This window comes from Triturus cristatus, chromosome 12 (assembly GCF_964204655.1).
Source record: "Triturus cristatus chromosome 12, aTriCri1.1, whole genome shotgun sequence".
Lineage (NCBI taxonomy): Eukaryota > Metazoa > Chordata > Amphibia > Caudata > Salamandridae > Triturus > Triturus cristatus.
In genome coordinates, this window is record NC_140595.1 from 747,801,710 (window position 1) to 747,827,620 (window position 25,911).

The 25,911-nt window shown below is 43.5% G+C and overlaps 1 protein-coding gene across 1 annotated transcript in view; it reads left to right on the top strand.

The window, feature by feature from the left end:
* Nucleotides 1–20,290, top strand: part of LOC146782674 (extracellular calcium-sensing receptor-like) — a 116,646-nt gene extending 96,356 nt beyond the window's left edge. Inside the window, exon 6 of the mRNA XM_085637336.1 lies at nt 19,175–20,290. Within this exon, the coding sequence (XP_085493462.1) occupies nt 19,175–20,070 (896 nt within the window). The 3' untranslated portion in view covers nt 20,071–20,290. The remainder of the gene's footprint in view (nt 1–19,174) is intronic.
* The last annotated feature ends 5,621 nt before the right edge of the window (nt 20,291–25,911 follow it).

Genomic DNA, 25,911 nt, shown 5'->3' on the forward strand with positions numbered 1-25,911 from the left:
TCGGAGCTGGAGCAGTACATGGCCATGCACACCCCACATTACATGGTTGCACAGTGGAGTGCCAACCAGAGTCCTTTGGGGAATGACAAGTCATTCGGAAGAGTCCAGTCCACAGCCTGATTGCTGTGTCGTTGGTAACCAGTGCAGATATGGCAGTCCATGTCAGGGTCCAGGTGAATGTCGCAGGGTGTTTGGGGGACAGTGGTAGGTGTTGTTCCAGGGCATGATGCAGAGGGCTGAACCAAGCAGGAACAGGCCATATGTCAGGGAAGAATGCTACAACCCCCTTTTTGACACAGAGTCATTACAATCCACATCTTCATCCTCTGATATGTCTTCTGTGTCAGGTGTTCCAGGTGTGTGTGGTGGTGTTATAGCTGCATCACTGTGTGCCTCAGACACATCAGGGGCGGAGGTGGTATGGCTGCATCACTGTGTGCCTCAGACACATCAGGGGGCGGAGGTGGTATGGCCGCATCACTGTGTGCCACAGACACATCAGGGGGCGGAAGTGTGTGTCGAGGTTCCTGCAGCAGTCATCTGGGACAGGCTCTGTGGCAGCAATGGCAAGATGAGGATCTTCAGGGCATGGTAGATCCCAGCTACATCTCGCTGGTGTTCAGCCGTGGCAGACATCCTTCCTGCCTGCATCTGCTGCATGTTCTCCATTGCCCTCTGCATCTGTGCCAACTCTGTGCTGTAGTCACTGGAGCCTGTCTGACTGGACAATTCTTGTATCCAAGTAATGGCTCCAGCGAGGTCAGCCAAGGATTGTTGTAGGACGTGGAATGGACTTTGGTATCCGTTAGGGACTGTATGTGGTCCCTGATGGGACTTCTACACCCACGTATGGCATCGAGTTTGGCTGCCATGATTTCAAACCCCAGACGCACATGTTCAGCCAGCTCCTTCTGGCAGTCTAACACACGGCGTTGGAAAGTCATGTGTTCTTTTCTGAGGTGCTGGGAGCCAGCCGTGGTGGTGGGTGCTTCCTGCTGTGTGGTCTGTGCATGGGGTGGGGTCACCTCGAAGCAGCTGGGCTGCACTGCTCCTGGGGGAGGGGTGCGGAGGCTGTCCATGACCCATTGGAGGGTGTCTCAGCAAATGTCCAGAGTGTCCTCTTCATCATCACTGAAGAGATGTCTCATCTGCTCTGCAGGAGGTGTTGATTGTCCCTGTGCAATGTAAAGGGGAGATGCAGGTTAACAGTGTGTCCCATGTATGTTGACGCATTGTAGATGTTTACATACAGACTGCATGACAATGTACATTGTGGCTGTTTTGGAGGAGATGGCTATTTGATGGGAGACAGTGGACATTTGGACTACATGATGGATGTGAGGTTGTACTCTTACATTTTCATTCAACAGTGTCCTGCTATGCCAGGTTTGATTGGCCAGTTTCTATGCACAAGCGGCACCAGTTGTGTCCTCTGTTCTGTGGTGAAAGTGTTGCACCTTGTACCACATTGTCGTCAATGTTGATGTGCTGTGATTGCTATGTGTGTGTGCTGCATTGTGGGAGAGTCGCACCTGCAGCAATAATTTAGTGGTCCCTTATCCCTTTGAGGAGGTGTGCCTTTGACGTGTGTGCTTTTACGGTGAAGAGATGTTGGCAACTTGGGTCATTTGTGCTCTTGGACGGTTTTTGAACTCGTGTGCATTGTTTGTCTGCAGTTTTGTTGTTGACGTCAGGGGTTGCATGTGCACGTGGATGTGTCAGAGTGTGGCCTGCTCATTGGAGGATGTGATCCACACTGGGCCACCTCAGTGTTTTGGCGTGCACCATGTAATGTATTTTAACTACAGGCATGCTATTGGTCATGCTGTGTCACTTGCATTGTCAGTGTGGCTCACAAAGCCGCTGCTTAGGTCGATTCTGCACAGGTGCATGGGTAGGTTGTGTGATTGATGATAGGGAGGGGGGCCCCTCTGTGCAAATAGTGGAGGGGGGCCTACTTTGTGATTCTATGTGTGCTGCAGCGTGTCAAGGGTATCAGGGACATGTTCCACACATTGTGGTTGTGCAGTGTGCTACACATGATTGTGCATGTGTGCAATTGTGCCCATCTAAGCCCATCCCCCCAGTCCCTGGTCATTACTCACCCTGTTGCTGTTGGGTCAGGTCATATCGAGCTGTTTCCGGCCCCCCAACTCCGTGCACCGTCTCCACACTGATGACTGTGGCCACCATTTCCTCCAGCTCATCCAGCTCCTCCTGTTGTGCAGGACTCCCACCTCCAGTCGATGTTGCTGTTGCTGCCTTCCTGTTGGCAGCGATTTTCTGCTTGGTTTGGCTTTTCACGTCATGCCAGCGCCTCTTGACCTCCTCCATTGACCTCCTCGACACTCCGACTGCATTCTCTTGTTCACGATGGACTGCCATATTTCCGTTTGTGTTGCCAATGACACGTTTGCAGTGCTGAACAGTTGTTGGTAGTGTCCTATCACCTCCATAACGATGATCCTGTTTTCCTGCGGAGCCCGGGGTTCCTTGCTGGTCGTCTGTGGGGCTTGAGGGGTTTGCGTTGTCCTCTACACTCGGTCTGGGTGCATTCATGGTGCTACGCAGTTTATTTTATTTTGCCTTTTTTTTTGTTCTTCTCTTATAGTGCATTTTCCCGCATGACGCGTGGGAATTGCAGGTCTGTCGCTGGTTATCGCTGATTTATGTAACGCGATTGGCCACATCGCAACATTTTTTGCGTTCATGTTTCGTGTCGTTTGGCGCATTATCGTGAGACTATCTCATGGTGCTGCCGGAATGAGAAGACAACGTTAACAGAGCATTATTTTCCTGTGATAGACTGCGATGTGCAAAGTTGCATTAAGCAAATTTTGCGATAGTTATCACACGTTCTTGAGAATATCCCCCTCCAAGTTTTTCTAGGAATAATGTTTTGCACTGGAATGGTACCTTCAAGCACAAAATCTATGCTAGACATCATGCACACACCATTTCCTTATGGTGCAAAGGAGTGTGCATGGGGATCAGTAGCATTATTATGTGCCAGCGCCGGGAAGAGAGCAGGACAGGCGATATCTTAGTAGATATGGTGTTTTCCTACTGCTTCCCTGCCATGAAACATGCACATCAGCATCTTTAGGTGCTGGCTGGGTTCTGTGACATTTCTAAATTTAGGTGAACATCTTTCTAGGAGAGGTAAGATAATGTTTTTAAAGCCTGAACAGTGGTGTTTTCATAAAGAACCATTTTATGTATTTCTAAAGAGAGCATTGGCAAATCCTACGGTTCTGGCTTTTAATTAGGTAAGGTAAATGGATATTTATGGGAGGGTTTAAATGTGCTAGTCACTGAACAAGGTGATTATGTGTGTGGATGAATTTTGGTGATTGGGGATACATGAGTGGGTAAGTGAGCAGCAAGGCAGGAGTGGAGAATACCCTCTTCCTAAAGGCATGAATATGGACCCCAATGCACTGCAAGTTGCCCATTCATATGGTCATACACTTGAATTCCTTCAACAATCACCCACACTAAATTTCCAAAGAAGAAGCACATGCATCTTTATGTACAAATGCCAGACTCATCAGGCACACACATACACAATTGCACTTAGTTTGATTTCAGTTACTCTTCTGCCTATGATAAGAAACTACATCATTGAATGGTGAAGAAGGCCATGGAAGGTATGTAAAGGTTGTTTATGGATGGAGTGCACTCCAGTCATTGGAAACAATTGGGAGGTTTATTTATTAGTTGTGTCTAAAAAGCCCAACAAATGTATCATATTATTTATCAAATGTAACCGATAAGTGCATGTCCTATGAAATGCATCCTATCATTAAACCACACTCCATCTAGGCTCCTATAGTGTTTTGATTTTTTTTAATCCTCATTTACCAATTTTAGTATTAGGTGTTGAGAGGGTCCAAGCAACTGCAACAAACTGAAAAAAGATCTTGGCCTCACCCAGAAGGGATGTATAAACATTCCTGAGTCTTATTTTTTTTTATTATGCTGCCAAACTGGAAACGACCCCTTTAGACAGGTGCTAGGGTTTTGGACTACGGAACCAATGAACAGGGGGACGCCTCCCTCCCATTCAAGCTACCTGTATACAATGATGTTTATTATTGGACAAGCAAAATAAATAATATGGAAAAATATTTGCAAAGACATCTAAACAGAAAAGTAGAAAGGAAGAATCATGACAAACCAATCATGTGCATGTTGTTTTTACTCAGTTATCCCAAATGTCCCAAAACCTTGTTCTCTTAGAATTCACTATAGCTCGATCTAATTTCGCTATTTTTTGTATTGATCTCACCCACTCCACTTCTATGAAGGGGGCGGGGGGGTTAGGCAGTATCCATTTAATACACAGCTTTCTACTTGCAAGGAGAATCAACATAAATACAAGGGCTTTTTGTGCTTTCGTAAAGGCCCAGTTTCTCTCATTCTCTTATAACACCCCAAAGATAACCACAGCTAAGCTCACCTTGACCTCTTGACCCAAGATTCTGGATAGTGACTCACCCACTTTGTACCAAAAAAGCTGTATGGAGGGACACTGCCAGAACATGTGGGCTTCGTCTGCGTTGATCTCATCACATTTGGGACACCTCTTCACTGCCAGGGTTCCCATTTTTGCCAGTTTGCGATGCGTCCAATAGGCCTTATGAACTGTAAAGAGATGATTCTTCCACAATGGAGCAGACTTCACATATAGCCATAAATGAGACATAGATACTTGCCATATCTGATCGAGGTCAAGAGCCGGCAGTTCCCTCGTCCAGATTGCAAACAGTGGGACTTGCACTTCCTCAAAAATCTGAATCATCATCCAATACAACCCCGATACATCCTTCCGTAATAAAGGACGGGAACACATCTTTGACTCCCAAAATGTGTTCCTCTTTCTATCTGTGCCCAGTGTTTTTGCCCAGCTCATTAGCTGGTAGTATGTAAATTTGGATACTGTCCCTTCCAATATTTCCTGCAGACGCTGTCAAGAGATTAGTTCAATGTCATCCAGGAGTTGGCCCAATCTCAGAATACCACATTCCTTTAGAGGAATAGCTAGCAAGTCTTGAAGACAGGCTGGTGTACCCGGTGAGTTCCAAATAGGTGCATTATAGCTGAAGTAAGGTACTTGTATGTGATACCATAACTTACACGCATTCAAAAGAACCTTAAGCCTGACTTTAAAAAAAAAATTGGGATGACCAAATTTAAAGAGGAAAAAAACATTCAAGTCTTAGGGGCCAGCTGTTAGGGCCCAGAAAAAAGGTGACATCTCTGAAGTGTCTCTCAGCAGCTGTCTAATAATCTTCAAGTGGAAAGCCCGATAATACTGAAGGAGATCCGGGCTAGCTATTCCGCCCTCAACCTTTTTCATTCTTAGCTTTCTCCACGTGATTCTGGGCCTTTTATTTCCCCAAATGAAACTTGTAAAGTCCCCTTGTACCTTCATAAGCCACACTTTTTTAAATTCCAATGGGATAGCATTAAACAAGAAGGTAAATTTGGGAAGTACAGCCATCTTTATCAAGTTGGACCTTCCTAAAAAAGACAAAGGGAGGGAACTCCACGCCTGTAGTTGTTTCCGTACACTAGACGATAGACTATCAAAATTTACTTTAGCTATGTTTTCTAAGTTATGCACTATTTGAATGCCTAAGTACCTCATGCTGTGTCTGGCAAACTCAGACGGGAAACAGGTATTCCATTGCATTATCTCTGTTTTCTGCTGGTTTATGGCATAACCTGATACCGTCCCAAAACAACCAAGTATATCCCAAAATCCTGGAAATGATAGAGCTAAGTAACCTGTAGAGATCATCAAAGTGTCAGCATACAGCCCAACCTTTTTCGTGCACCCATTACACACACAGGGGGAGATGTTCCCAAGAGATATTAATTTAATTTCCAAAGGCTCAATATATAGATTAAAAAGAAGCAGCGATACGGGGCAACCCTGTCTTGTCCTCCTACCGATGTATACATTTTTACATAGATTCGCATTAAATAATACTCTGGCAGACGGATTCTTGTACAAGGCTTTAAGAGCTGTCAGAAAGGTCTCTCCTAGTTTAAACCGCTTGATAACCTCACATAAAAGGGCCAGCTAACCCTGTCAAAAGCATTTGCAGCATCTAGAGTCATAACTGTCAATGGACTGCCAGATTCTTTCACCACATCAATTGTGCTGATTTACTCATGTGTCAATTCATGCAACAGTCTCCCTTTTATAAAGCCTTTCTGGTCGGTGTGGACCAGGGTTCCCACTATCTTATTTAGGCGCTTAGTTAGCATCTGAGAATAAATCTTGTAATCACTATTAAGCAATGAAATAGGTCTATATGACTCGCATGCCCTCTTATTTTTATTTGGTTTAAGGAGAATAGTTATGGTGGCAGAGTCCCATGAAGATGGAGGATTATGGTTGGAGATAAAAATAGAGTTACAGATTTGTAATAAAATTGGAGCTAACTCTTCTTTTAGAATCACAAATTTTTAATTTGGAAGGGTGTCCGGGCCTGCCGCTTTCCCTTTCTTTTAGCTACTGATGGCTTTATCAACCTTTCCCATACAAATTGGGTTGTTTAGTATTTCCCTTAGAGCCCCCTGAAGGCCTGGAAGATCTAAATTTTGAAAAAAGGCCTCGATTTGTTTCTTGCTTGGTGCCACATCCTCCGTATACAAGTCCTGAAAAAACTCTACAAAGGCATCTTCGAATTCACGAGCTTCCGAAATTGTTTTTCCTGAAGTCTGGCATTTTAGATCTTTTATATAATTCCTAGACTGGTTAGCTTTTAACTTCCAGGCTAACAATTTCCTGCATCCCTCCCCATATTCATAATAGGATAGTTTACTGGCCTCTTATTTCCACCTTACTATAACTTCCAGAAAATCAGCTTGCTTAGATTTTGCCAGCTGCAGATCCTGTTCAATTTGACCTATATTTAGGGAGGTAGGGGGGGCCTGTGCCAGATTGCGTTGAAGAGCTTTTATGGAGGCTTTAAGAGTATTGATTTCCTCGCTGACCTTCTTGCTCTGGGCAAAGCTATGACTAGATAAGATGCCTCTAAGGAAAGCCTTATAAGCATCCCAAACAACCTCTACAGGTGCTGAATTAGGGTTAAACAGGGAAAACTCCTTTGTGGCCACCCTTATATTTTCCACCACCATGCAGTCTAATAACATCATGTGATTTAATGTCGAACGTTGCAGAAGTGCTTTATTGCTGAACATAATCTCGAGAGAAACCACAGAATGGTCCGATAAATGTTCAGGAAAATTCGTATCTTTCCTGATATTCTTACTAATACTTAGATCTATAAAAAAAAATCAATCCTGGAACTGCGGCCATGTTTCTTATTGTGGAAAGTGAAATTTCCCCCTTCTGTCACATCCTTGTCCTCCAGATATCTACTAGGCCTGTGTCGGTTATCAGCTGCCTCAAAGCCCCTCTCATATTAGGGGTTGACAACGCTGCCCTCCTTGAGGTCCTATCTTGTTCCAGATCCACACAAACGTTAAAATCACCTCCCAATTTGATGGTATCGCTTATATCAACTAAGTGTGAAAACGGTGCGTAATGGTGTGGAGTCGTCTAGAGTAGGGCCATAGTATCCCACAAAGGCCAGGCAAACATTATGGATTTTTGCTTTAACTATAACCCACCTACCTCATGGGTCTACTACGCACTCCCCCAATATAACTTGAACATATCTTTTTAAAAAAAGGGCCACCTCTTTCACCGTATATGACTGTGAGGTATATATACAATGCTCAATCCACTGCTGGCCCGTTAGAATCTCTGGCCATTCTTCTTTGGCCAAATGTGATTCCTGAATAATGAAGACCTCTATATCCTTTATTCTCACATACTCTAAGAGTTTCCTCCTTCTTGTGGGACCCCTGAGACCATTGATGTTCCAGGATAGAATCTTTAAAAGTCTAGGCTTATCCAAATAAAATAGACAGTAAACTAAAAGAAAATAAATGCCTAAAAACCTTGTTCTTCCCATCAGACTAGGAGGCCTACTAATCAGAAAAAAGGACGCTGGTCTGAAAATTGCAAATGAGGTGAATTTTTTTTTTGTTTTTACCCATATACTCCCTCCCTCTCCTGGAACCCCCCAGAGGAACCATCCCCATACACTAGATTACCTCATGTGAAGTCTCTTGCTATGCTAGGATGGAAAGATTAAGTTATATACTTGTTGTGCCTTAATCTGTTCAATAAATGTAGTGACTTTACTTGAGTCCCTGAAGTTATGCATTTTAATATTTTGCATTACCCTTAGCGTGGCGGGGAATCGTATGTTTGCGGTGGCTCCCATCTCCCTCAGTTCTTGAATAAATGTGACCAATTGCCATTGCCTGTCCTGCTTAGCAGGTGAAATATCAGATCTAATACGAAAGGACCAGCTATCTTTTTTAACGACTTCTGCTTTGAGGACTCTTGCTAAGATTTTTTCTTTTAGTGAGCAAGATTTAAAATTCACCAGGATCCTTCATGGGTTATTCTTTCCTGGCCGCCTCATAAAAGGATGCCTATGTACTCTTTGGCTGTCCTCCTCTTGGCAACTCTGATCGATTTCCATGTTAAATTCTCTCAGGAGGTTTATCACAAAGCATCTTATGTCTCCTCCCTCGAGGCCCTTAGGCACATTCAGAATCCGAATATTATTTCTTCTGGCATTGTTCTCTAGAGATTCCAACTAATCTCTCAACTCTTTCTCAGTATTCTTCAGGCTCTGTATTTCTCCTGCAAAACCTCCATGGCCCGACTCTTTCCACCAGGTTATTGATCTTTGCCTCCAAAGCCTCAATAGTACCTTGAATTTTTTGTTGATTTATTTTGGAAATCACAAATTTCTTTCTGACCTCTGTTAACAGGGTAGACAGGATTTCAGTTCAGGGGGTTCAGGAATATTGGTTTGACTGGAAACCAGGGAGAGACCACTAGCGTGCCTTGGACTTTGTCTTGCACTTTGAAATACGAGCGGAGTGAAGGTGTTATTGTTATGTTCTCTGGCTTCTTTCTTGTGTGACTACTGCTTACTTTCTTCGGTGTTCTTTTCCCGGGTTTTTTTTTATCTCTGGGGCAGAGGTAGTTTGGGGGAGAGCACAAAAAGCTTTGTCACTTAATACTCTCGGAGGGGCTGAAGGGGGAGTGAGGACCTTTTTACCCACTGAAGCGCTTTGAGTAATGTCTTCTCTCCTCAAAATATCCCTATTCCTCAGAGCGTATTTATTTACTTTGCGCACAAACCCTTCTCTAGATTCCTCTCTGGTTTCTTCATTGTGTTTAGAAATGGCCACTTTGTATTTTAACAAACCACCTTCTTTAGTGCAGCGCTGATAATCCCAGAGTCCGGCTCCCTCCACCTTACCGGAGTCATCAGGGGGCCCTGGATGACATCCCCCTTTGTGTCTCTTGCTGAGTAATGCAGCTTTCGACCTTACCTGCAACTCAGCAACCTCCTCTTCCTGGGAAGCCTATCCTTGCAGCTGCGTGGTATCCACACCTAAGCCACTCAGCAGCCTCCGCTCACACACCTCCCCAATGCTCTCTGCTCCCGCCGTGTTTGCCGTGGAGACTCCTGCTTGATCGAGCACCCGACAGTGCATCCAGTGACCTGTGCAACCGCGAGCACACGGGCAACCCCCCCACCCATCACTGCCACACCACCTTCACGGCCTAAGGTATGGACCTCCACAGCACAGGTACGTTCGATCGCTAGCTCGCGATTGGCACTAGCTGTCGGCCGCCATGTTCCTCCGTCCGGCCTAGGCTCCTATAGTGTTATTGCTTTCAATACACTAGTTAGGGTCCTCCAGTTCCTCCAGTTCCTAAGGTCCTGATTAAAAGGTAAGGGCTAACTTGGGATACCTGTGCAAATAAGAGTTTGTACAATGATCGGAAGTGGGTTACAAATCTAAGGGATAAAATCCTGTGGAAATGGAAACTCCATGTTGCTTTACAATGAAATAAATTGGTCCCATACAGTACTTTCCCATCATATTGGATTGTACTGGTGCAAATTTGCCTCACAGTAACTGTAACAATGTTTCTCCGATATAGAGCAACTTGAGATTGGGCCCAAAGTGAGAAAAATAGTGTATTGTTTTCTTGTGAAATTCTGGGAAAATTAGTATAATTAAGTAGCATTTTTCTTTTAGCTTAAAATGTGAGTAGCTGTTATAACGTGTTTCTTTTCTCACAAGGGCATTTCTTTTGAATTTGTGTTAAAAAAATCAAGTGAGATACTGACAGGAGACTGGTTTGAGCAGAAAGTAAATCTGAATGACATAATGCATGGAACTACATTTTCCTGATATGATTCTATGCAGGAGTCCGAATAGATGTCAGGCCCCTTAACCCACTTGATTGAAGTAGTTTATCCATCAGAGACAAGTGCACAGCGTCATGAAAGCTCTAGACCTGAGTGAAATGTAAATTATGCAGGTTTAATTCACATATTTTTGTGAATCTTTTGTTACCCTTCTTATGTGAAATCCTGGAAATTACACCATTATGCAACTGTGTGTAATTTCTCACCATTTGCTGTAAAAATCTACCATGAATGTGCTGTTTAAGGTAATAATGTACTGCAAAGGCACTGAAACAACAGATCATGAGTGGCTGTTTGCAGTGCTTTATGCTTCTTCCTTGAAATGCTTCCTTGTGTCAAAAATTAACGCTGACAAAATTCAAAATTCAAGCTTAAAATTTAACATAAAATGATGGATCTGTATATCACATGACAACATATAATTTTACAAAAAATAGGTCTTGAGGGTAATAGAAAGGTTTACACATCACTAATAAACAGGTTATAAGCATGTGGAGGTTATACACACATTTACATGTGAACATTTACATAATCAGGAGGTGCCTTAACAGAACACTAACAATCAGGCCTGGACGTAGTTCGCGGAGTTTTGCTATGCAGAACTCTTCGAAGTGACAAAAAAACTCAGCAGAGTTCCGCAAGTGGCAGAGTGCAGTGTGATCTGTCGTTCGTGCTGGTCTTCCTGCAGCTTGGGTAGAAATTCTACCTTAGCAGGTAAAAAACTCCACTGCACTATTGCTGAAAACTCCGCAAATTCCGCAAACCGAGCCGAGTCCACAGCCCAGACCTACTAGCAATGGCATTTGAATGTGCATGGAAAGATAATACAGGTATGGTCTGTAAAATGTCAGTCTGAGTGTATGAGAGCTAGAACAAATCACAAACACATCCAGCTAGATGAGGTGAACGACTGAGGCTATGTGGAGAAATGAATGAGAGTGGGAAGGAATGGAATTATCACTGAGTGTCACAGCTATGTGGGAAAAGTGGGATTTTTTAGAGTTTGGTTGACAGGATACTCCATCAAAACATGACCGATATCCCGTCAGCAATATTCCAAGTGACAAAGGCTATATTGCACATGTAATATAGCAGACAGGACATCTGCCATGTTTTTTATGGATCAGCCATACTCCAAATATGGCCCTAAGAGTTTTAGGTAGATATTGCCATTTAATACCAGTTGATTGTAATACAGTTTCATTATTTTATTTCTTGTTTTATTACTTCTGAGTTTTGTATGCAGGCTGGCTGCTCTGCATCATATATAGACCCCTCTATCCTTTGGGATCAGCAAATGTCTAGCACCCCAAGACCAGGAGGAAAGTTATAGTTTCAGAGATTCAAGTGTAAAGTCAAGGCTTTTTCAAGTACTCACCCTGCCTGTGAAGCAGCACGCAGGGAAAGCATCTTGTCATTGTCTGTACCAGGAAGTCCTCTCTCTGTGAGTGGTTATGCAGGGTTAGTTTCGGTGAAACCCCTTAACTCATCCAATTATCACCTTGTTCTTTGTTTGCTTTCTATTTTCAGTATTGTATCCTAGTTCTATCTAGAGAATGATGCTTTACTGCATCATTAATCAAGAGCGATTTGCATTACAGCAACAAAGATTAATTCACTTCTATCCACGTCACTCCCTTTAAACTCCCCTAAAACATGGTCCAGCTCTGGCTTCCCAGGATCTGCACTAATCTGCTCCCCTTCTGGTCCAGCTTGCTTCCATTCTATCCTATATGTGTTTCCTTTCACCTTTATATGAACCATCCACGTGAAGAGACCAAGAATTATGCCTTCCTTGCAGCAGTCCATGTGTTCATGGTGTGGAAAATTAGATTTTCCTACAGGCATTTCTAGGTCTTGTCTACAAAGAGCTTTAGCTGTTTGCTGTTTACAATAAAGTAAAAAACATAGTTTGGGGTTTCTGTCTACCTCTTAGTCATTAATGGATGGCGTTATTGTCTCACTCAGTTCAATGTACCTCATTCCATGGATTTACTCTGTAGTATTGTTTTTGCCTACCCTTGGAACATAGATTCTTTAACATCCTTTTGATTGGATATGTTGCATCCTTCCACTGCTGACATCAGGGCACTATTTTTTTCATTCACATTTTACCACTCTTTGAAAGTGTATTGATTTACTTCATCATTCCCACATCAGTTCATCAACACTCCTACCCACGCTGCTGTTGGCTGCTTCCATGTTTCTTTCCTTACCTTCCTTTGCCCCTGCTTTTATTTTTATACCTTTTACTTACTTGTGAAAATTTGCTTTTAGAGGGCCTGTAAACTGCTACCTGGTCACCATGTGTGCACATGTGTGCAGGTGCACCAACGCCCATCTTGTATTTTTTTTTATACTGCAAGAAAAACATTCAACAATGAATTCCGATTCATTAGCAAGCATGCACAAACCCAGGAGGCCATCCTTGAATGGTTTTGGCCATAAACTAGCCCAAACCAAACAGGTGTTGCCAAAGCCAATTGCTCATCACCCAGATTTAAAAGGCGAGTTTTGTTGGTTTTACAAAAACTTGCTTTAGGTTGGCATTTGAAGTCAGATTGTTGATCATTGGAGACTGGATGTTTTACTGGCACTCAGGTGTGAGGGTGTTAACTACATATATTGGATTAGCCCTTAACTGCTACTGTTGCTAACATTCAGAGAGGCAATATGACACACCATAAAAGCCAGTCAGAGGCTGTAGATAATCAGGATATATTGTTTCCATTAACTGTATTATCCTTATACACACCTGAAGTTTTTTAATTTCCTAACACACGCTAGTCATTTTAATTCTTTTGTTTAACCCTCTTTTAATCCTAGTTAATCAGAGCCTATTGTTCAAACATGTTTAAATGTAAGTGGGAAAAATAGCTACTTCAACCATGCAATCTTTATTTGAACTATATGCAGCCCTACCTAATTGCAACCGATTTACCAAAAGTTCATTATGGCACCCGAAGAGTGAAGATATTTTTGAATTTCAAGTAGAGCAAATGTAGCTAGTGCAGGATCAACAAACCACATCTACACAAGAACTCAAATGCCATATGTCCAGGCAAAATAAATATTGGAAAACACATTTCCTACAGCAACGTTTTGTATCATTTATCGCTAGGTGGCTAAGCAGTTACTTTGAGCATTAAGTGTATATTTAGTATGTGGCAGAACTCACACTCTTTATGATTGACTGCATATCACAGTTGAAAGGTGGTGAAGAAAACTGAATGGAGGTGTGTGAACTCAGCAAATAAATAGCAACAGAGGAGAAGTGGAATCAGGTGTTTAAAGAGAAGGGATATAAAAGAAGCTAACATTTTTGAAGGACACATTTTCATTAAGGGGAATTTTTTATAGGGGAACTAGGCCATTTTGGATAGTAAAAATATACCTGCATCTTGAGAGAAAATTGCTTAGAATTTATAGATTGATATTGTCAAGCATGATATAGGACAGATTCCACAGTTTGCACATCAAGGATTAGTAAAAACAAACATGAAATTTGTTTAGATTATCGGCTTACATGAACTAACCCAGCAAATGGGAATAGCAGACACATCCTGCTCAAAAGCAAACACAGGTTAGAGCAATGACGTCCACCGGGGTAGCAGAATTAAATCCCAACATGAGGAGAACTGGGAAGGGAAAAGTACAACAAAGGTGGAGGATGACAAATGACAAATGACTTATGGTGATCACTGAAAGGGTGAACCTTACAAATACTACTTTGTTAGGCAATGTATCTTTCTTCTCTAATTCTTGTTATATAAATCTAGAATGACTGTTCTAACCTTTGTGAGTGCCTAGTTTCACCCTGCCAGTGTATCCCAGCCGCCACATGCCTTGTAGCCACACTTTTCATAGGGATCTGTGGTAAATTAATCTACGCCTTCCCCTGTCTCTATTCAATCTTATTTGTGCAGATTATTGGCTGTTAGGGAGATTTCTGACACATGTGACCCAACCTAGATTACTCAGTGAAATGTACACAGCGTTGACAACTGTGCAGGACAAGGTATATGTGTACATGTTGATGGTGCCAGCTTTTGTGGACAAAGTTTTCTTTGAACTTCTTAAAGGTAAGGAATCCAACAATTAATTTCTCAATCAAAATTCCCTATGGATTTAAATTATCCACTACTCCCTCCCCAATTTTTCCTGGTGAAATCAACATCGCCATCTTCAAAATGGGTAACATCTTCATACAAGCTGCCGAATCACACCTCTCCATCTTTGAGCACCACTTCAGCACCTTGTCTCTCCACCTAGACAAAATGATCCCTATTCCTCCATATACCCAACCGATCAACACCCCCGCTCTCCCCCCTTCCCCCTACCCAACTCTCCCCCTCCCCTCTCCTCTCTCCTACCAACACCATAGCCCAAACACCTACTTCCCACTCCCCCTCCCCTGTCATCTTTACAACTAATACTATTGCCCAATCACAGTCACCCATATATTCTCCCCCTCCAATGATCCTCCCTCTTCCTGACATCCCCACTGCACTCCCCTGCCTCCAACCACTCACATCCTCAAATGACCTGTCCCCCTCAACCCTTTCTAAAATACCAACCCTTATCCTCCCTCCCTGACCCCCCCAACCTGAATCCCTACCCCTCCACCCTGGCTCTCCTTCCATCCCACTTCTGGCCCTACCCTCACCATCGCCTAATCCTCCATCTCTACCACTGGATTTATCACCACCGTTAATCCTCCATGCAGTCCTACTTTAAACTCTTTTTGTCCTCATATTATCACTACCCACATCCACTGAGTTTTCTAATCTCTTGTCCTCCATCATGCCATCACCTACGCCTAATAGCCCATCTCTTCTTATTCCACCTTCATCGACCCCACACACCCCACACACAATTGCCCCCGTCTGCAACAAGCACTATCCCTTCCTTCTCACCCTCGTCCTCCCCTTCTAAGATCCCCCTCTCCCCTATAACCCTGACCCAACACAACATTGAACGTAATCTCTCCTCACTGACGAATGAACTCTTTCGACTTGGAGAAGATGTTAAATCCCTTAGCTCAGGGACCCGACTCACACGTGCAAACTCACCCCACCCCAACCGCAAAATCCCCGCCAATATCAATCGTCATCATTGGAATACTTCCCCCCTCTAGAACCAGATGTCTAGACCTCGCCGCACCTCAAACAACCTCTCCCCATCAGACCTCTCCGGCCTATGCTATTCTTACCATCCTAATCCCTTAGTCAACAACCCACCTCCCCCTACTACAAAATCCCCGTCATTCTAGGTAATAACAGAATTCCCTCCTCTCCCGCCTCCCCAAGACCCCTCCACAACTCACCACCACCACTCCTGCCCTCCCCACAAAACAACCCCAAACCACTCACTTGCATGCTTGTTAACTGTCGATCTTCTGTTCGACACGCCACTGAAATCTCCAAATCTATCCTTAGTGAATCAAGTGACATTGCGTTCCTCACGGAAACCTGGCTCAATGACCATTCAACGAGCATGTTTGATCTACTCTCCCCCCCCAGATACTCTATCCTCAGAAAAGACAGACCTGATAGAATAGGGGGGGCCTGGCCATAATCTTCAAAAGCGAACTTCAGCTCTCCCTTGTTCACCATACTGGCCTCTCCACCTTTGAATACCTTGAAGCTGAACTTAAAGTTCAAGATAACCACCCTATTCGTCTACTTACTATCTATCACCCTCCTGTTGATCCTCACCCCTTTATTGACAAACTTTCTGACTTGGTGACACAAGCCTCAATATCCAACTCAAAAAATGTCTTCCTTGGAGACCTCAACCTCCACTTGAATTACACTAATGATCCCACTACCACCCTCTTCACCAATCTTCTCGAGATCAATGACCTCAAACAAATATGTCAGTCCCCCACCCACATCAAAGGAGCCATCCTGGACGCCATCATTACCAACAATGACTTGGTATTCCTGACCAACATCATCCCCATTGACTGGTCTGACCACCACCTCATATTGTTCACCATTGCTATCATGTCCCCTCCCCTCCCCACCAAACAAATTAAAACCATGACATGGACCAGAAATCTGAAATGTATCCGTCCTGATGAGCTTGAGTCCAAACTGCAAGCTCAACTGCTCCTCATTCCTCCCTCACAAAATGCAAATGAGCTTACTGAGCACTTTAATAAAGCTGTCACGGATGTCCTAGACCAATTGGCCCCTCCTAAACGTAAAACTCTAAGAAACATCCCTTCCAAATCATGGTTTAACCTAGAACTTAACAATGAAAGACACTCATTAAGATTGATGGAAATAACCTGGAGACAGCATCCATCCCACTTTAACCTGACACTCCTCACATCAGCTAGATCTTCATATAAAAAAACACATTTTTAATGAAAAGGCATCCTTCTTCCGTACAGAACTCGATCGGGCCAAAAACAGGCCTAGAGAACTGTTCAACATTATCCGTCAGCAATCCTGCTCAGCTCCGCCTAACCCAATGGCCTCTACCGCTAGATGCGAAGAAATTGCCCTCTTCTTCTCTGAGTTTTTTTTCAAAATAGATCAATCCTTCCACCCAATGCTGATTCCAACCAACCCCCTACTTACTCCTGACATTTCCTCTAAATCACACTCCACACTCCTGACACCCCCTGATCCCCCTCTGACTCTATTCACCCTAACCCCTCCTCACACATTCCTTCTCCTGTTACAAGCTTAAACCACCCCTCACACCGTTCCACCACTACTCCTCTCGTACCCATGCACCAAAAATCACGACCAAAAAACAATGCCTCCTGGCAAAATATCCTCCTTGCCTGAGTGTGAAGTCCACAGCATCATAGCTAAACTAAAACCATCCTCCCATACCAAAGACCCCCTCCCTTCTAACCTTGTCCAAGACCTAATGCACATCATTGTCCCATCCTGGACCACAATCATCAACACCTCACTTGCTACTGGAAATGTCCCTAGCTCCCTTCAACTGGATCAAATCTCCCCCATTATTAAAAACGCTAATGCTGATCCTAGTGACTTAAACAATCTCCGCCCCATCACAAACCTCCCCCTTCTTTCTAAAGCCCTCGAAAAATATGTCTTGCTCCAATTAGACAAACACATTGAAAAATTCAACCTTCTGGACCCTTTACAATCAGGCTTCAGAAAAGGCTGCAGCACTGAAACTGCCATACTAAACATTGTTGATGACATCCACCACTCCCTTGATAATGGTGAGACATGTCTACTTATCCTCCTTGATCTCTTTGCAGCTATTGACACTGTTACCACTTTGCCCTACTTAATGTTCCCAAAGATCGTTTCGGCCTCAATGGTACTACCCACAAATGGTTTGTCTCTTATCTTCAACATCAAACCCAGCAAATTAAAATTCAAGACTGTCTATCTAACCCCACTCCAGTCTCCCTAGGAGCCCCCCCGGGGTCTATTCTCTCTCCCTCTCCCTCTCTCTTTAACCTCTTTATGGAACCCCTCACCCTCATTCTTAAACAAGCTGGTATCAACTACCACCTTCATGCAGACGACACCCAACTCTACTATAAGATCAAAACCCACGCCAACATCATTCACCTTAATAACACCCTCACTAAAATCCAATCCTGGTTCCACCTTAATCATCTCAAACTCAACCCCCAAAAAACTGAAATCATTCTCTTCTCCCCTAAAAACAACCCTCTCTTCATTCAAATCTGGATCTCGGACCTCAATGCCCTCAACTGCTCTCTCTCCTTGTCCAACTCAGTAAAATCTCTTGGTATCTCCATCGATAACAGTCTCAACCTCAATGTCCCCATAAAAAACTCGGCTAAAGTAGCCCTCCCACTCTCTGTCATCTCAAGAAAATCAAACCCTTTCTCCTAACTGAAGATTTTAAATTAGTAGTTCAATCCCTGGTCCACTCGTGAATTGATTACGGCACTGCCATCCTCACCGTAATCCCCAAGGCCCACCTAGCTCCACTCAAATCTGTACTCAATCTTGCAACCAGGCTCATCACCGACTGTAAACGGTTTGACCACATTTCCCCAGCCCTCAAAACTCTCCGATGGCTCCCCATCGAAGGCAAATCCGCCTACAAAAACGTATGCATCACACACAAAGTCCTCCACCAAAATGCTCCCACATACCTCGCAAATAAACTTTGCAAAGCGGGCAGCACACAACATCTGAGAAGCACTAACGCTCTCCTCCTTGTCCCATCCCTGCTAAAAAAGAAGCCTACACAATCCCGCTCCATCTCTGGAAATGGCCCCTACATCTGGAACGCCCTCTCCAAAGACCTACGCTGTAACCCCTCCTACTCCAGCTTTAAAAAAGACCTCAAATGCACCTCCCCAACAAATATTGGGGGTCTTAACTGCACCTTAAACTCGATCTGCCATATCTTATAGGTATTTAACTCTTTACTCTGTCTAGGTATTTACATGATATGTATAATCTCCAGCCGTTCTTTCTTCTGTTTTTACCTACTGTTATTCCATGATGTTGTTTATTTTGTGTTACTGTTACTAGCTCGGTTGTGTAAAGTGCTCTGATGTTTTGTTATTCCATGATGCTGTAATTTGTTTTCATGTAAAGCACTCTAATACCTCCGGGTCCAGCCAGCACTATATAAAACCTCTAAAATAAATAAATGAAACTGAGCTCTTGTTGGTTAGAAGGGATGACCCAATTTAGAGATGTTGATGAGGAAAGAAGAGCTCTTGAAAGAGTTTTTGAACATGTGTACGTTTTGGCACTCTGTATGTGACTCCATCATTATAATTAGGGTATCTAACACCTTGATCAGTCTATGTTCTTAAATGGATTATTTATTTCTAAAATGTGTGTCTTCTCTTACAGATTCCAGTAAGTGTTGGCCATGTCCGAGTGACCAGTGGCCGAATGAGAAACGAAGTGATTGTGTACCAAGGAGATTAGAGGTTCTATCCTACACTGATACTGTAGGAGCAACTCTGTCTGTGACCATCATACTCTGCTCCTTCATAACATTAATACTGCTGATCATCTTCATCAAATTTCAAGACACTCCAATTGTGAAAGCCAACAACAGGAATCTCACTTACCTTCTCTTGGTGTCTCTTGTGTTGAGTTTTCTTTGCTCTTTACTCTTCATTGGAGAACCTCAACCAGCATCCTGTTTACTACGTCAAACTGCTTTTGGAATCTTGTTTGCTCTCTGTGTATCATGCATTTTGGCCAAAACCATTATGGTTGTCATTGCATTCAATGCCACAAAGCCAGGAAGTAAAATGAGGAAGTGGCTGGGCCCTCGTGTACCCATGGTTACTGTCTCAGTTTGTACAATAATTCAAGTGCTCATCTGTGCCACCTGGCTTATCCTTTGCCCACCTTTCCCAGAGAAGAACATGAAAATTAAGACAGGGACCATCATCTTGCAGTGCAATGAATGTTCACCGATTGCCATGTGGTGCATGCTGGGATATATGGGTCTTTTGGCTTTCATTAGCTTCGTGGTGGCCTTCCTGGCAAGAAATTTGCCTGACAGTTTCAATGAGGCAAAGTGGATAACATTCAGTATGCTGGTGTTCCTCAGTGTGTGGTTGTCCTTCATCCCCGGCTATCTGAGTACACAAGGAAAATACATGGTGGCGGTGGAGGTCTTTGGCATTATCTCTTCTTGTGCTGGAATAGTTGTTTGCATCTTTCTACCAAAGTGCTACATAATATTGCTACGGCCTGAATTGAATACAAGAGAACATCTTCTAGGGAAATAATCTTTAAGTAATAGTAAGATAAACACAATTAAGGAAACCTTCTATCCATCGTAGTGCAATTTTACTATGTATTGTCTTGTACACATGCTTTAAAGACAATTTAAAGAACATGTGAAATTGAGTACGTTAGAGAAAATCTACTTTTGTAATGTTCAAAAATGCTGTGTTAGATTTCTCTACTAGCTTTTTTTTACAATCACAGATTCAAGGATTATGAGCATTTTATTTGTCTGGATAAATGCAAACAGAAAACAATCTATGTTATCTGTCTGTATTTTTTTTAACATAGAAAAGTACTGAAAATAGTACTGAAAATAGTTTTGGGGGGGTGATTCGCACTACTGTCAAATCATGTGTGCTAGGTCAATAGTTGTGCAGACTGACAAGCAGGGGAGGTAAAAAAAACAAATATTTCCAATGAAGCTTATATAATTGTAAGCAGTGCAGCTGTTAACACCCTTCTATAATGCAAATGATTTCAGATGGCTAAATTGTAAGGGTGGGCGTAATATGCGTAAGGGACCTACACGGAGAGGCACGGAGATGAAACCAGTCTCCGCACTCTCCGCATAGTTCCCTTACGCACATCCCGCCTCCCACCTACCTCCTGCCCGCAGTCTTAAATACATTACAAAAGCAATTGTTAAGTAACCTTACCATATCGGTGGCATCCCCAGGCTTCGATCCCTCTCCAGCGCGTCTTCTTCTGGGAACTGCGCATGCACGGGAGCCCGAGCATGCACATTCCTCCTGAGGGCTTCGCACACCAACAATGAGTGGTCGGCAGAGTGACCACAACACGTTTTTTTTAAATGCCCCAATCCAGGTCAGGTGGGCCTGGCCACAAGCCCAGCAAAAAAGCGTCCGTGCTAGGTGACCAACATCATTATTGCCTTGTGGAGGAAGAGTTGATCCAACCCACCCACACCAGATAACACACATTTCACAGATTCAAGGAGACAGGGGCAGGAAGCTACAAGGATTAACAAAAAATATCTTCTCACAAGGACATAAAAGGACAATTGCCCGATAAATGCCCAAATTGTCCTTGGGATGCCTCATGGCAAGGACATGAGGGCAAGCAAATGGGGTAAGAAATGGTCATCGCTGGTCGGACACTGCACTTGCAGACCAGGCATGGAAACAGAGCCACGAACATCAGATATTCAGTTGCAAGGGAGTCCTCGAAGCCGTGACCTGCTGTACCAAGTAATTGAGAGAAGGAGAGATGTCACGCCAGTTGACAAACAGTGATTTAGACAACCATTTAAAAAGACAGGTGACTTTAAGGATGATGCATTGAAGGTTATGAGAATGGTGTTTATTAATATGCAATAAAGTTAAGAGTATACATTGTAGGACAAGTTATGAACTAAATGCTTGACATTTTAATGTGCAATGAGCAAAGAGCTAAGTATATTATTGACCAATGCCATTGTGATGATTTATGTACCAGCTTATGTAAATAAACTGCGACCGTTCTAACACCCCAAAGGTCTTGGTGTCCATGATTGGTCAGAAAGAGTGAATGGCAGGAAGGACCGTGGGATGCTTGTACAGCTGGGCGGGAGGGGGTAAGGTTTACAAGGCATGAAAAAGTGGAGGGTTGGGAGAAGGATCAGAACTCTGAACACAAAATGGTCTGGTGCTTCAACTAAATGCTTCAGCTGTCCTCAAAATGGTTGTAAGTGTGCAGGAAACCGCTACACACTTCCTATCTCCAGATGAGTTAGACGCCCTGGGGTTGCAACCATGTGCTCTTAGCTTTCTATACAGTATATTTGCACATGTTTATACACTGGTATCAATATACCACAAAAGCGGGACAAAAGAGATACACAAGTTGGTACACAACAACTTCACAATCCAACAAAAAAATGATTACATTAACCCAATGGATTTAAGAATTCAAATACTGTATGGGAATCGGAAATCACAAGGTGGGGAAGAGGCATAGAGTGACTGTGGAGAAACATGGAGCAGAGCGCAATACAGAAGAGGGGGTAAGGAGAGAGAACAGAGTGGTATAAGGACCCAGTAATACCTGCATCATGTGTGTTTCCAATGCCACTCACATTAAACATCAGCCATGTGATGCTAAAAACTATCAATGGAAAATGGCTGTAGGTACCCAAATGCCCTCCTGCGGCCCTCTTATGGTTGTGCATGTGATAACTCCTTGGTAAGGGTGGAATCAGCATACCATAACCAGTGCTGGTCTAGCTTCACTTAGAGTATTGATCAGGACAGCATTTATCTGGTGTTGTCTGAGAGTACACTGACCCAGGGCCTTTTTACTTTCTTTTTTTATTTACACATTTATTTAATAACACATTTTATGATATTATGTAAGTAAAATATAATACTGTTTTATTCAATTGCTGATGTTTTACCTTGAGCCATGAATTGAATGGCATGATGTGCTGTCAAATCTTCCTTGTGAATATAGCGCATCTTCCACTTCTCCAAAGTACAAAATTATGCAAAAGCTCCATTTTCTTTGGTACAAATAATACAATAAGTGAAGGTAACATCCAACAAACACCCAGAGCAGTCTCCTGAGGATTGTCTTGCAGTGTTCATACATTAGATGCTACATTTCCATCAGTTGAACAAAAGAGGAATTTTATTTTGGCCAATGGCAAAGCAAGACATTGGATTTCTAGGGTTTTTCTAATTTCTTCAATACATAAGTAAGTGTGATTGTGTGGTTGTTTGCTTTCAGGTGGAGAACATTCTGTTGCCTGACTGAGCTAAGCAACCTATTTTATTTTTTATTTTTTCATTTATCAGACTTATAGTGCGAGCAGGTACCCTGAGGGGTTTCCCGGAGCAGGATCGAGGCAGATAACAACGACCTGAACAGACAGCTAGAAAAGCTAAGTCTTCAGGTTTTTACCAAAAGCAAGTAAGGAGTTACCGTTCCTAAGAGAGGCTGGGAGAGAATTCCACCACTTAGGACCTAGGTAGGCAAAAGAATGTCCTTTCATGCTGGTTAGTCAATTCCTAGGCATAGCGAAAGTGAAAAGCTAGAGGATCTCAGCAGATGCGTAAGAACATAAAGTGTCACCAGTCCTTGCATGCATAAGGGCACTAGGCCATGTTTGGAACATATAGCACAATGCCTCATATTCGATGGGATTTGTGATCTTAAGCCGGTGCAGTTCCTGAAGCAGAGGAGAGACTGATGCATGCCTCGGTATGCCAAAATGCTACAGGGCAATTGCATTCTGAATAGTCTGTAGGCGTCAAATTGAGGTCATATCTGTGCCCAGGTACAACACATTGCCATAGTCAAGTCTGGATTTGACCAGAGCTGAAATGTCAGTTCTCCGAGCCGCTAAGGGATATTAACCACAGGATCTTTTTCAGCCATTTGAGGACTGAAAAACAGGCAGCAGTGACCTTAGTTACCTGTGGCGTCAAGGAATAGTTATCATCAATAATAAAACCGAGACTCTTGACCTTAGACAGAGTAGGTAGAGGCCCAAGGGTGTCCAGCCAGTGGCTAGGTCCCAGAGATCAGGGTTGTTACCCAAGATCAGGACCTCAGTTTTATCCCCGTTAAGCTTCAGCGCAGCAAAGAGTGGTCATGATGTTGAGTGGCTGATAACGAAAAGATGATCTGAGTGTCATCTGCATATGAAAAGAGGGTAAGCCCACACTACTCAATTACATCTGCTAAAGGACAAACATAGATATTAAAGAGCAAGGGGCTCAGAATGCATCCCTGAGGGATGCTAAAGGCCAGGCCTAGTGTATAGATATCGCATTAGCCGAACAGATCTGGAAGGTGCGGTCCTTTTAAAAAGGAGATCACCCCCTTCAAGGCCAAGTCTTTTATACCCAGAGAATCAAGTCTGGCAGTCAGTATAGAATGAGACACTGTGTCAAATGCAGCACTGAAGTCAAGCAGAATTAGAGCGGCCATCCCTCCAGAGTCAAGATGTTGTTTAAGACATTCAGTAATCCCAAGAAGATCGGACTCAGTGCTGTGCTCCGCTCAAATACTGGACTGCGGAGGATGGATGTATATACTCTGCCAACTTAGGGTGAAAAAAGCAAACACAAGGAGATGATGGATGGAGTGCTGAAACTCTTCAGACACTCACCCCCAGTCAGAGATCTGGGTTAAACCCATTATCATTTTCTATCTCATTTTGCCACCCAAGTTCAGACCCAGCCATATGCAAATCAGTTTTGACCCTGTTTCTTATTGGAACCGTCTATTCTGAACTCCCAAGCTAGGTCTTCCCTGGACCGGAAACAAGCATACTTGGACTGGTTTCGGGGTAGCACCACTCATCAGCCAGGATAGTTTGAATCCAGTGACAAAGTGAGCAGTTCTGGCTGGGCTGTTCCCATAAGGAACAGGGTCAAGACTGATTTGCATATGGCTGAGTATAAACTGGGGTGGCAAAGTGAACCAAAGAATGATGATGGATTCAACCCAGATCTGTGAATGGGGGTGAGTGTTGGAAAGTTTTCAGTGCTTATTCCGTCATCTCCTTGGGTTTGCTTTGTTCACCCTAATTTAGCAGGGTACACCCAGACGTGGATCCCTTAATCACTTACCCACTGGAATCAAGCTAGCCTGGCTGATGAGTGCAGTTAACACAAAATTGGTCCTAGAATGTTTGTTTCTGGTCCAGGGAAGACCTGGCTTGGCAGTTGGGGCTGGACTGTTCCCATAAGGAACAGGGTCTATACTGATATGCATATGGCTGGGTCTGGATTGGGGTCACAAGGTGAGCTAAAGAATGATGATGGATTCAACCTAGATCTGTGGCTGGGGCTTCAGTGTCTGCAAAGTTTCAGCGCTCCGGCTATCATCTCCTTATGTTTGCTTTGTTTATCCTAACTTGGCAGGGTATTATGCCCAGACTTGGGTCCCTTGATCACTTTGCTACTGGATTCTAGCTGGCCTGGCTGATGAGGGGCGTTACCCCGAAACCGGTCCCAGGATGTTTGTGTCCAGTCCAGAGAAGACCTGGCTTGGCAGTTCAGGCTGAGTGTTCCCATAAGGAACAGGGTCAAGAGTAATCTGCATAGGGCTGGGTCTGGACTGGGGTGGCGAAGTGAGCTAAAGAACGAAGATGGATTCAACCCAGATCTGTGACTGGGAGTGAGTGTCTGAAAAGTTTCAGCGATCCTTCCTTTATCTCCTTGCGTTTGCTTTGTTTGTCCTAAATTGGCAGGGTATGCCCAGGCGTGGGTCCCTTGCTCACTTTACCACTGGATTCAAGCTAGCCTGGCTAATGAGAAGTTTTACCCTGAAAGCGGTCCCAGGCTGCTTGTTTCCAGTCCAAGAAAGACCTGGCTTGGGAGTTCTGACTGTTGTGTTCCCATGAGGAACAGGGTCAAGACTGATTTGCATATGGCTGGGTCTGAACTGGGGTGGCGAAGTCAGCTAAAGAACGATGATGGATTCAACCCAGATCTGAGACTGGGGGTGAGTATCTGAAAAGTTTCAGTGCTCCTTGTGGCTGCTGCTGACTTCAAGAGGCATGTCAAATTCCACCCTCCTTGTCTCCTTCCACATGCAATAGCGTGTATTAGCAATGGGGTCTTTAGTTGGCAGAGGTTTGCACCCTGTCCAAGTATGGATCAACACTCTAGTCATGGTAAATTAGATACACAGCCTAAATTAATCTGTGATCACCCTCCGGTAGCTTGGCACAGAGCAGTACGGCATAATTTAATAGGCAATGTGTAAAGTATTTGTGCAACACTTAAATTACAGTAACTCAATGCAACATTACAAGAAGCCTCCACACAGTTTTAGAACAGTAGAAAATATGTATCTGAATAAAACAAGGCCAAAACAACAAAAATCTAATA